This window comes from Salvelinus alpinus, chromosome 29 (genome assembly GCF_045679555.1).
Source record: "Salvelinus alpinus chromosome 29, SLU_Salpinus.1, whole genome shotgun sequence".
Classification (NCBI taxonomy): Eukaryota; Metazoa; Chordata; class Actinopteri; order Salmoniformes; family Salmonidae; genus Salvelinus; species Salvelinus alpinus.
In genome coordinates this window covers 20,623,856-20,637,427 of record NC_092114.1, presented here as the reverse complement: position 1 = coordinate 20,637,427, position 13,572 = coordinate 20,623,856, and the positions used below count along the sequence as shown (strand labels likewise).

General features: G+C 38.2%; 1 protein-coding gene across 10 annotated transcripts in view; it reads left to right on the top strand.

Annotated features, from left to right (window-relative positions):
* LOC139559281 (protein argonaute-2) overlaps nt 1-13,228 on the top strand; it is a 30,323-nt gene extending 17,095 nt beyond the window's left edge. For all 10 annotated transcript variants that reach the window (XM_071375139.1, XM_071375137.1, XM_071375136.1 and 7 more), the window contains exons 18-20: nt 48-149; nt 475-674; nt 947-13,228. In XM_071375139.1, coding sequence (XP_071231240.1) covers nt 48-149; nt 475-674; nt 947-1,055 — 411 coding nt within the window. In that variant the 3' untranslated portion in view covers nt 1,056-13,228. The remainder of the gene's footprint in view (nt 1-47; nt 150-474; nt 675-946) is intronic.
* Nucleotides 13,229-13,572: the final 344 nt, after the last annotated feature.

Below are 13,572 nucleotides of genomic sequence, written 5' to 3'. Positions count from 1 at the left end.
AATTCCTACATTGGGATATTATATGATTCCTAATGTGTTTTGTTCAGGTTGGTAAGAGTGGCAACATCCCTGCCGGCACCACAGTGGACACCAAAATCACTCACCCATCGGAGTTTGACTTCTATCTGTGTAGCCATGCTGGCATTCAGGTAAGAACCAGCCAGCATCCAGGGGTGCATCCCAAATGGCACCCTATTCCCTATATAGGGTACTACTTTGTGTGCACTATATGGGAATAGGGTACAATGTCTGACACAACCCAGGACACTATAGAGCTAGGTCGTGGAGAATGGACCCACCGCCAGCTTTACTAATATAATGTGCTTTTGAGAGAATCGAATTGTAGTTTCTCTGCTCTAAATGTTTTTATAATTGGGACTTTTCAAATGTCTAGATGTTGGTTATAGTAGAGCCAAAAAGTAAATGACTAATCAATTTACAATAAACATTTATATAATTTGTAATTCCCCTCAGGGGACCAGCCGACCATCCCACTACCACGTGCTGTGGGACGACAACCATTTCACCTCAGACGAGCTGCAGGTACTGACCTACCAGCTGTGCCACACCTATGTGCGCTGCACCCGCTCCGTGTCCATCCCAGCACCGGCCTACTACGCCCACCTGGTGGCATTCCGTGCCCGCTACCACCTGGTGGACAAAGAGCACGACAGGTAAGAGACATCACCATGTCTGCTGTAGACCATGGCCCTGTTCTGATACCACCTGGTGGACAAGGAGCACGACAGGTAAGAGACATCACCATGTCTGCTGTAGACCATGGTCCTGTTCTGATACCCTATTAAAGTAACTGATATTTCCATCATCACTGCACCATTCAAATTGTGGTAGATGAGTGATTACCAGAAGGTGATGAAGGAAGGTCTTTTTAATATATATATTTTTTTGAAGAATTCACTAACTCTTTCCCCTGTGATCATTCCAGTGCGGAGGGCAGTCACACGTCGGGACAGAGCAACGGGCGTGACCAGCAGGCCTTGGCCAAGGCAGTTCAGATTCACCAGGACACACTGCGCACAATGTACTTCGCCTGAAGCGCCAAGCCTGGGCACCGGGGTCGGCAGGGGTGAGACAGACCCCACAGGGAAGAAGCCTTCACTCCTCCCACCTAACCCCCTTACTGTGTCAGGTGTGGGCATCAGTGGGTTTGTGCCGTCTATCGTCTCTCCTCACCAGTAAGGGGGCATGATAAGTGTCATCCCAAACAAATTGGAATGGTTTCTTTTCCAAAATGTCCACAATTGTTTTCAAACCCACACATGCAAAACCACTTTATTCCCCTCTCCCTGGCCTTACCCTGGTCATTATTAGGCAGTAGTATGTAAAATGATTCCTCAGAAATCGTTTGTGGTGGGGTGGACTCGTTTATTTGACATGTTGTACATTTTGTTTGTATTTGTAAATTAGTAGTTTACAGAGTTTGAGCAAAGGAAAAACTTTTATTAGGAAATACTTCTATCAAAAACTAGAGGGCAGAATCCTCACACTTTGATTGTTTAGAATCTAGACACATGGTCACACTAAACCGTTTTCTCCATATTTTTTTTATAGGGTTAAAGGGAGGTGGGCATATCGAAGATAAGGGCCCAATAGAAGGTTTATAATGATTCTTTCTCTTCACAACTTTATTATTTATCAGCCAATCAAAGCAAAGTGCACTGACCAGATGGATACTTTGACCAGGACACAAATACTTAACATGTTGTCTTTTCATTTGTATGTACAGCTATGAATTGAACAGGCCTGTGTACAGTACCAGTCGCAGAGTATTTGTCCATCAACACTGGTGACCAACACACGTTTTTATGCTGCATCTGATGACAGCAAGCATTAGATTTTCATTAGACTTTGAAACTGTTCACACTTATTTTTAATCAAGACCTATACAAATTAGTAATATGAAATCTAAACTGTCGGCAATTGTCGCTCTCTTGCCTTTTTTACTTGGACTGAGTCGTTTTGTCAATCTATGGTCAGTGTTGCAAGAGAAACTTACTAATAGAATGGGACTGGTTCCCAACAGACACCTTTTTATGTTCTCTGAGCCTTGTTACATGTTAAGACATCTACATTAGGGGGGAGGTCAAGTCTCTTCAAATTACATTTTTGTATCCCCTTATTTTCATGTTGTCTTTCTAAAAAAATACGAATTTGTGTGTAGATGACTCACACAGTCGATTTGGATATGTTAACCCTATCTGTAGTTTTGATCTTTTTAAAATGGTTTCAATCATGGTTTTCTCCCTGCTGGGGGGCAAGTCGTGTTGCTGGCATCTTTAGTACAGGCGTTGGTGTATGAATCGGTACAGTAGAGTGAGCCTATGCTCCAAGTGTCACACAGCTTAGGGACTGAAGAATGGGGTGGGGTTCTATTGGGTGGAAAAGGATTCCGGAGACGGATATGTTCTCTTCATTATTGCTCAGCAAAAAAGGGGGGCAATTATTCGTAGTCAAGCAAAGGTTTTGTTTTTTAATTGTGGTTCTTTGTAGCATAGCCTTGAGGGACATATGGTATATTTTGAATAAGCTTTTAGAAGAGGTTGTTAAAATTATAATATAATTTTTTTATTGGCCCATATGTAGTTGAATTAAATTAAGTCAAATTGGCTTTATTTGTATACGCAGAACTTTCATGCAAAAAAAATGTAATGCCTTCCAAAACTGAAATTATACTGATCTTTAGTATATTTATTTTTATTCCCTTTTCTGTTCTCCTGAATAATTCGATTTTAGCAGGGAATTCTTCATGTAGCCTAGATGGGCTGGCTTTTATCCCTCTTTTCTAACTATGCATTGTTTTTAAACAAGACATTTTTAGCAGTGATGTTTCTCAAATATGAATTTAGGGTATTTGTAGTAATATTTTTTTTTGTTGCTTGGTGCATTTAATAGCGTTTGTAGTGCTTCTTCCCTATACCTTTGTAATGGTATGGGGGATTGTATTTAATTTGTATTGTATGTTTGCTAGCACAAATTCGGTATATACTTTGTTTTACAATCTTTCTTCTTAGCCAAACAAGATTACACATTTTGTACATTGACGCACAAAAGGACAGCTTAATTACAGGTGCTAGACGTTTTTTCTCCTTCACTGTAATGTCACCTTAAATCCGCGATGGACTTCACTTGCCGTAAGTATGGTAATAGATTAAGCTTTTTTGAACAACTTTTTTTTCTTTCTCCCTTAACGATATTCATTACTTTAATTTCTAATTCCCTGTAAAGTAATCCAAAATCTGACTGTTTGTTGGGCATTCTTAGAAATCAAGTACTTGATATTTACTGTTATGTCAATATTATTATTTGGTGCTGGTCTTGCGACTTGTAAATTTGGATGCACTTTTCATAGAAGTGAACTTGGTATGAATTCCATTGATTGGTTGATCCAAGCAGGAAACTCGAACGTACATTATGAGTCTGGTGCAATTGTGTTGAAATGGCTGTGTGTTCTACCTCTTGTTACCTGTTCAAGTGTTATGGTAACGTCACACTGCTGGTCATTTCTTCATAATTACACAGGATATTATATCTGGTAGGCATCATTTGAATCTTACATTGTCACGAAATGGAATGATTTTGAACGTTTGTCATGTGACAGTCGGTGAACCTGCGTTCTGTAATCATAGTTCTTGTGCACGATCCTAAAGCTGCTTTTTTTAAAAAGTGGTTAGAGAGCTACATGATCTTTAGTGTTGAGCTGAAATTATGTTGGTCCAACCAAGCTTTTGACTTGGCCTTTTTTTTCCTATGCGCCCATGGAACAGCATTCATTTAGCACCTTTTTATTTGTGGTAAAATGTTTTAAACCAACCAATGCAAAACATAAAAAAATATATCACAATAACTTCATTGCATATCCTTGGAGATGGATGGTATGTTACCTAACTGACTGCTGTGAAACATGTTGGTCAAGCCACGCTAATAACAATTATAGCTGCTCACCCACAATTTGACGATTTACTATTGTAGCCTATGTCATGTCTTTTAAACTATTAGCTTGATACTGAATATGCAACATGTACTGCTGTGTTCCCATAGATACACATGGGGTACATGGAAAGGCATCTCCCATGTTGCTTTAATTGGGTTCATTGAATGTAGCTGTTCAATGAAATATTGAGATTTTTGTTTTGGAATGCATCGTCTAAGCTCTGCCTCACGTTTATTCAGGTTATTGTTTGCTACAGTCAATCGTACAGAGGGCAGAAACATGTAGTCAAGTGGACTTGATGTTATTGATAACTTGAGTTTGTTTTTTGCTATGGAAACTATGATACAAGATGTGTGCTTGTCCATTGAAATGTGAATATTTCCCTTTCAATGTGGATAATGTTCAATGTTTCATACTACCATTTTTCATCGGTTTTCCCAACCTGTAGTCTGCCCCACCCTTTGTTCATCCTAAACTTGTTTCTTGGGAGATGTGGTCTTGTTTTTACTGCTTATACGTGTTTTAAGTTACCTATTTATACACAGCACCTTAGATTATATCGGACCTGTACAGCATTGCTTTTCCTGAAAATATCCAAAACATTTAATAATGTTCTTTTTTGCACTAAAATAAAAAAAATACTTTTGGAGCTGTTGTCTAGTTGAGTCACTAGTGTTGTCTCAGACGGAATGAGAGATGAGATCAGATGAGCTGGTTGGATTCATCATGATGCTTACATTGTTTAATAGCAGGCTAGTTTGTCTGGTGAGACCATTAACTCATTGCATTGACAACTGGTCCCAGATAAACACACGTGCACTTCGAAGTCAGACATTCAGATGGTTACACCTAGGCCTATTTGTTGAGGGACCCTCCCAGCCAACCAGCGTACAGTGGGTGATTCACTGAAAATAATGCCTTTTAAAGTCTTTGTCAGATAAATAACTGCCACTGGGTTGTGATTGAAACTCCTCCCAGAAGAGGGTGCTATTCATGCATTTATTTGTTTTGAGCTTTTGTTTCTATGGCCATGCTTGAAGGTTGTGAGTGATAGCTTGAAGGTTGTGAGTGAGACAACAGCATATGCAAAGTAACAAAGATGAAACTGACATCTTACCATGTATTAGGATACTGGGTGGATGTCTGATAGTTGTGAACATTGTGATTTGTATATTGTACTGGTTGTGTAAATGTGTAGCTATAGTCTGATGCCAAAGTTTGTGTGTGGAATGTGTTCTGCAAGTTGGTTGTTAGATATGTATTATTTGCGTTTATGGTCGCCAGAAATACGACTTCCATAGAGAAATCGCATGCATCAACGAATGTGGCAGAACTAGCGTTAGTGTCATATCAGTATGTAGGAGTTATCTGCAAACCTTAAGCTTTTTTTTGTCAACATACATGTAACTGCCAAAATAATGGTAACATTTCAGGGTTTTTTTCTGGGTCAAAATGGGGCTTGGGTGGTTGCGTGGCACCCGGAAATGTTAGAGGCCCTTCTGTTGGCCGCAGTGACAAAATGTTGCTGTTTTAGGCACATCTTCTGCATTTCTACACATTTTGCCATGGCTTATCCTATCCGAGTGACTCAAACATAACACAATCAATGGGGGCCTCATGCCATGACAAATACTCCTGAAAGCATCATTTTGGGGGTTTTAGATTCTCCTTGACTGTAGCTTTTTATTTTGGTGATTTGTTGGTTCTCAAAAGTTATATAAAAAAAGAAAGTGTGTGTATGGGATACCTAGTCAGTTGTACAACTGAAATGTGTCTTCTGCATTTAACCCAACCCCTAGGTCTGTTTTTTGCATACTTTATCTGGTTTTAGTCATTTTATGTTTACACTGAACCTTTTTTTACTGTTTGGACATAGGCAGCCTGAGAAAAACCCACTTCTATGCAGAAAAAACTCTGCACTTGAGTAAATGAGGGATACAAAGTATAGTGAAAGCAGATGCTTCCACATGGGTGTGGTTCCTGAGTAAATTAAGCAATTAACATCCCATCATGCTTAGGGTCATGTATAAAGATTCTGGGAAGGCCATTATTTTGGCTACCAAGGTCTGCCTCCATAGATTGACAATGCCGCCATAGGCTGACAATGCCTCTATCCACAGGGCACGAATGGTTTGATGAACATTATGTAAACCACATGCCATGGCTGTCTGTCACCAGATCTCAACCCAATTGAACACGTATGGGAAATTCTGAGGCGGTCCCTGAGATGGCGTTTTCCAACACCAAATGGTGGAATTTCTCATTTGAAGAATGGCGTCACATCCCTCGGATAGAGGTCCAGACACTTGTAGAATCTATGCCAAGGTGCATTGAAGCTGTGCTGGCTTGTGCAAGCCCAACGCCCTATTAAGACGCTACGTTGGTGTTTTCTTTATTTTGGCCGTTCCCTGTAGTTATATAGCTATTTACAGTCTTTTTGAGCCAAATCAGGAATGTACACAAGTGAGATACAATTGCCATAGGGAACTCAAAAGTTCATGGGTATGGTGTTGTACCAAGAAGAACACTAGTGGCTAGATTGAGTGAACTGAACAATGGCAACCCCAAGTAAATAATGATGCAAAATAACATTTGAAATTGTGCACCTACCATCTCCGGTTTTTAATTATTACCTGAAATCCCAAGATGCATATTGACCTCCGCCTAGTGCTTTTCTGGGGAAAAGACCACATTTACATGCACACAGTATTCCGGATAATAGTTCATATCCCGCTTAAGGTCTTATTCGGGCTAAGCTGTTTACATGCACCTTTTGATATCCCGCTCACGAGTATCACTGTGTCACGAGTATCACTGTGAATAAACAGAATATTCCTTATTTTAAGTTCATAGAGGTTAAATGGAATAGTAAGTGGAATATGGACACTGACTGTAGGCCTATAACCTCTCACATGTAGAGTAATATAGTAACTCCTGCAGAATGATGCATTTATTGCAGTAAAATTATAGAACAAATGTTAATTTTGTCTCGAACAGGAGTGGAGAAATTTGATTTCTTTCTTTCAGCATCTCTTGACAAAAATGTGACTGCACGTGTAATGTGTTATCTTTGACACTACTGCAAGCAGACAGTATTTGCACCACAAAATATGTACCCAAGTCTAATCAGAAACGTGTTTAATTGTTTTCTCAGCTTTTAATTTCCTTAAAACCGGTCAATCTTATGACATTGGTCCTTTGCAAAATGTACAAATCTTTCCACCTTTTTGAAGTTATTGCGTTTTTCTCCCAGGTCCCTGAACTAAATAGACAACTTTACCGGTGTTAACTAGATTACTAATGCATTAATTCTATCAATGTAAGACATTTATTCTGGTGAGCTCTACTTTATTTAGTCTTCTGGGACAACAAGTTATGCTGCATGTATCTAACTATAGTTGACAGACATATGACCTACCAAATGTTGAAAATTATAATTTGGCCTACTAAATGTCAGAAATTATAAGCAGAAAGTTAGAGGTGAAAGTAGGCTATACGGTCCAGTACGGAGAATCAGAAAAATATATTATTATGGAGGATGGAGCTGCACAGGTAGCCTACTTAAAAATAAAAAATAAATAAAAAGCGATTTGTTTGACAATCAGATGACATCACACAACACCCATGAGATTTAAAACTGAGCCTGTGCAGACCAAGAGAAAAAAATGGTAAACGGGATAAGATATTTACATGCCACAGTATCCCATCTAAGCTCAGCATATCCCCGGTATCTTATCTGGATTTCTCATAACCGGGATACAAGCTTTTCGGGTTATTGTAAACGGGATATGTTTGTCAACTCAAACTGAATACTTGAGTATCCCGAATAATAACGTAATATTGGTGTGCATGTAAACGTGGTCACTGACTAACAAGTATGTTGATACATTTTCTAGAATTAAGACATATCACGTCAATAGATCATTGGAACTGACCATACATTCTAGTCCCAGGCCCTTGCAGAAAGAGGTGCTCTCCTTTATAAGGCGGGGACAACGAGTCCTATTGGACTGTCTTTGATTACAATAGAATGTTGATATCAATATTTTTTGATAAAAATCAATGTTGAGCATTTGCCACCTGATTTGTACTGTCAGCATGAGTATTTCAGGAACACAGATATTGATAACTAAAGGTTGTGAATAATAATTGATCTTTTGGTATTTTGTCTCAGCCTAATACATAAAGATAAATATTGGATCTATTCTCATTTTATCATGCTTATTTGAGTTGTGACATTTTCAAAGGTATTTGAGATGGTTTAGTTTCTTCATTGCTTAGCTTTACCCCATATTAGTTTTTGCTTAAGTGATTGTATAGCTTTGATTTGGGCAGAACATTGTCTAGATGTGCTGAGTGTAGTAGTATGGATCCATTACTTTTCTATCTTATCCAAATACAGTAATGGCTCCTGCATCAGAGGTGATACAGACGATGTAAATGACAACAGATGTATCTGTTTGCGCTATTGTATACTGTGGGCAAACGAAACCTTTAGAAAATATAAAATCAGACTTGTATATACAGAAAGGTCTATCCCCTTTGCCTTTTCCTGTCTTCTCTTGAAGGTCTACAGTTGAAATACCATCCCGGTTTAGTAGAGTAGAACTTATTTTCTTAACTGAAAGGTTACAATTTATTTAGTTAAAGCCAGTGTATGTCATTAAGAAATGTATCCACCTGTAATATGGTTGTATAAAATAATTGTTATGCGTGCTCATTAACTTCAATCCACAAACCTTAAACCGATTGGCTCCTGAAAGTGGGATGTAGTCAAGTCAGTCTTTGTTTTCCTAAGATACTTATCCTTAGCATAGGCTAACGGCACATATTGTCAAATCATTCATTCCACTTCAGTCATCAATTTCTTACTCAGATGACTATTCAATATCATACTGTACATCTTATCGCTGGTCATCAGAATGCAAAAGTTGTCTTTCTCATTTAATATCTTTGAACTTTGTTCACTTTTGGATATATCATGGGAACATTTAGACTTCTATAAAACAAATGTTTTGGCTACATAAATACATACATACCTGTGTATCACACAGGTGCAGTCTTTTCTTGTGAGGTGCTGTAATATTAGTGATTTTGGCTTCTGCTTGTCTTAGTTTTGTAATTCCACTACAATACACACTAGATTAGGGGTATTCAACTCTTACCCTACAAGGTCTGGAGCCTGTTGGTTTTCTGTTCTACCTGATAATTAATTGCACACACTTGGTGTCCCAAGTCTACATCAGTCCCTGATTAGAGGGGATCAAGGTCCATAGTTGAGTTTGAAGGCACTAGAGACTAATGCTGCCTCAACCAACATTTATTAATTTTTTCTTGGAATTTGTCAAAGTTCTTATGACACAGATGACCTCTGACACAATGCTTCATGAGCAGCTGTTAGTGGTCTACAGAATGTTCTATTGAAGTCATAGATGCAGAAGTTGACGAGTTGGCTTTTCATTTGTTTTCCTTTTTTGATGGAAATATAGCGTTGTTTTTAGGATTAGATGTATTTTCTTTCCACAAACTCTGTGCGACGGCTTCAGCATGCCCAGCTAAAAAATCCCATATTTCAGTCATCTCTCCCCATTGAGTAGATGGCACTGTTGTTTTTGAGTATTATTTGGTTGAGCTGATTCCAAGCCCTAGCCCACGATTGTTGTCATACTAAGCTTGACCCCCTATAACCCACAGCGATGCTGTCTTGAGATCCTATTTAGAAAGAGAATGGAGAACCTTGAGAGCTTCACCAAACGAATGCCATATAGCGGAATTTCTTGCATATAACATGCAATACTGACATGGGTATTTTTGTATCCTTCTAAAAGCTTAGAGGGCTTCAGAATGACTTGGCTTTTTATATACCAACTAAAGCCCTGTTTCCATTGGCACTTTGAAGTCAGCCTGGGTTGGGCTGACATTGGTGGGCTAGCTCGAATTGAGTTTCCTCTGCCTCCAGAAATGATAAATTATGTAATGTTGCTAGGTAGCCAATGTATAACGTTAGCTGGCTTCGCTAATATTGCTTGCTAGCTAACTACCACGACGTTGAAGAGTTCAATTCACTCTCACCATGCTGTAACTAACATTACCCCATACCGTTGCCAGTCAGACTCAGTCATGTATTTAGCTTGCTAAAGTTAGCTAAATATCTAAACAGTTAGCGTCATCGCTAGCATAATTCCTACCTTGCTTTTGCATTGGCTATTAGCTAGCTAGCTAACCAAGCAAACCAGATGACAGTTTTGATATGATGTAGCTAGCTTTCAATACGACCTGGCCAGCAAAAATTCCTGCTAGCTTGTTTAACTCTTGAGTTGAAAGCTAATGTTAGGTAGCCAGCATTCGAGGGCTGACTGTTCTCAACGTATTTTGTAGTGAAAAAATAAAGGATACAGCAATGGTGGTAATGTGTGTAGTCGGACTACTGCAGTACTGCTTGTCCATGTGCTAGCTAACAGCAACAAGCCCATACAAGCTAACTAAACGTGGTGTCAGCATTCTAATCGAGCTGGCACCAGTTGTGAAACTGCGCTGGCCCAGGTTTCCCTCGACCCAGCTTGAATTTGAGAATTCCATTTGAGCTCGAATGTGGTCCTAATTTGAAGTGCCAGTGGAAACAGGGATTTAGTAAACTACCTCAGAACGGTCTCGGGTGCTAGCGTTGTATATCCCTAATTTATGACGAAAACAAAGATAATTTATACTGACCAAACAACACAAGTCAATACTGTGTATTATATAGACGTTATTATTTTACATTAAAAAACGACAAATTTACGGATAAACTTTGTTTTAGTATGTAAAGTTCAAGGGACCAAATTTTGTAATTGGAGTTGGTCTCACTGTTCTTACATGCATGTGAGTCCTCTCTTCTTCTTTTTATGTAGTGATAACAAAAACAACCAATGAACACTAACAAAATGAGTTGGGATTCGTTCATGTGGCAATATAAGCTGTAGTCATGACTGAATGATATATTGGCGTGCCAATGGAATGGCTTTTTAGATCGACGATTAATCGATATTCCTGCAATGGTTTTTGGTAGTATTAAATAGAAATAGTGGGCTGCAGATGGCGAGAAAGAGGCTTGTCAATGGGATGTTGTATGCAGAGCAATAACTACTGAAGCCCAAACTAGGGTTGTGATTTGCTTGACTAGGTTTATTAGGGGGCCTAGTCAAGGTGTATGGCAAGTCTCACCTAGTGAGCTACATGAACCTTGGCTTGTGGTCTAGTGTGACATCTTTCATTCAGCATTTAAGAGATTGCAAGTGGATGTCTGATAAATGGAATATACTTAACAAACCTACACTACCAAACATAAATGGTCCACAGTTAAAGCTGAGTGTCTGACATGATCTGCATCTCTAAGTGATTTTATCCAGTATCGCAATAACCCAGAAAAATAAACTATTAAGCTATAAATTATCAACATTTGGTAATGTTTTTGATGAAGATAATGTCTTTTTGCATGCTACATTTTACAAGGGGAATCAAAATTTGAACTATACTTTGATCAATACATTGTGACATGAGATATATATATATATATATATATATATATATATATATATATATATATATATATATATATATATATATATATATATACACACACACTGATGTAGCCTACTGGGATATTTCAGTCACTCAAGAAAAGGTACAAAAAAAGGTTGTATGGAAATGTAATTCAAATTCTTGTGTCATTATGGTCATCTGAACTAAAACCATCCTGTTTTTGTGTGTGCCTTTTTTTAGAGCTATTTTCCACCTCATATGGGTTGCTTACACATTTTGATTCACAGAGCCACAAAATACTTTCTACACGAGTTATCGTGCAACCTTGAGTGAACATGCTGCATAGAACGATCAGTATTTGTGTTTTGCACTTTCAAAGCAGCTTGAGGCTGGGCGGACAGAAAAATAAAAAGGTATTTTATGCCATCAATAGGAATTATAAGGAATAATATGACTTTGAAGAGCTTTTCTAAAAAATAAAAAAAGGAAAGATATAGATATATATTCATGAAGTACCTCATAAGCCTGATAAATGCTGCATTGACTTCTCATTTAATCTTTTTCTATTGTCCAATAAAATGTCAATATCCCCCCCCTGGGAGGTTTGATTGTCACACAAGGCTGTGCATATGCCATGCAAAACCTGCTTTCTGACTCGATGGGTCTTGTAGGATGTTCTGCATGTTCACTGTCAGAAGTGAAAGGGTATTTTCTGAACCTGACGCCAAAATAAATGGTTGTGTGATTTGTGTGTCTTGTATGCACTTGTTAACAAAAGATTTGATCATCTGAATAGTTGCATCCACACAGTTACCATGTTTTGCTTTTGTTAGGATGCTGTGAGTGTCCATAGAACCTAAAACAATGGGTTCAGTCAATGACGAATTCATGTCATTTTTCCATCAACAAAACGCTGTTCAATATGACTGTTGACTCAGGTATTGCCATAAAAGGGCTGTATCTGCAACTGTTTATCCTCTCTATCCTACTCTCCCACACCTTTGTCTTAAGATAGCCTTAGAACTTCAAATGGGGTACATTCTAGTATATTTGGCCTTAAGTACGAAATTATGCACTAGAATCCACAACTTGTGAAAAAGCTTGATTCCCATAGACACCTTGAAACCATGTCATGCCCCATTGTCATACATCTACCTCCTATGAATGTAAGTGTCCTAAAGATGCAGTCACTTGATGAATGTATTTGTTCTGTTATTATTACATAGACATTCATCCTCAAATTCTAATCAATGAACTTTTTTTTAAAGCCCAAAATGTCCTGTCTTTACTTATTTTCACAGTAAACAGAATTTTCAGGGTGCCGTTTTAACCCGTCAGAGGATCTTTTTTGTTTCTTTAAATGTCAATGTAAGCCACGGAGGAGCAAAGTTTCTCTTCGCAAAGTCAGCCCTGCACAGTCCTGTGAACCCAAACCTCCTCGCCTGTCATTTAGATTTTCAGTCTCTCTGTTTTCTTTTACCACATGCCAAAACTGAATTTGCTGTCATTCCAATCATGGAGATGTCTTTTTGTTGCTGGTTTATTTGTTTTCGGATCCACTGCTGAGCTCCTCGTTCTAGTTCTCGTTGTCGTAAAGTGAGCTTTGATTTCTATTTTACTTTGTTAACAATTATGATTACAAACACAAGCTATGCTGTAAACCCTGTTAGGAAATAATGTGAATACGTATTACTTGATGTAGTTCACTTTGGCTTGACTGTAAATTGCATTAATTAATAAAAAGGTTTGAAGAAACTTCACATGTCTGTCTTTTACTATGCATATAACAATTTGCTTAAAATATGAATGGTTTAATCTAGTCCCTTATGTATGTTTTGAATAACTAGTTATGGTTCTTTATAGGTGGACATCATCATCGATTCTGCAAGTTATTCATTCAGTAATACACATTTTTGGCTTCTTGAACCACATCAAATGTCACCATCTTATTTACTTACGTCAGTGGTAGAGTTCTCCAAAGACATCCCTTGTTTTAAATTTTACTGACAAAAAACCTCAAACCGATGGTGTGACTGGAGATTAATAAACACCAAAAAAATATACATATTTAGTGCATTTAAAGTATTCAGACCCCCTGA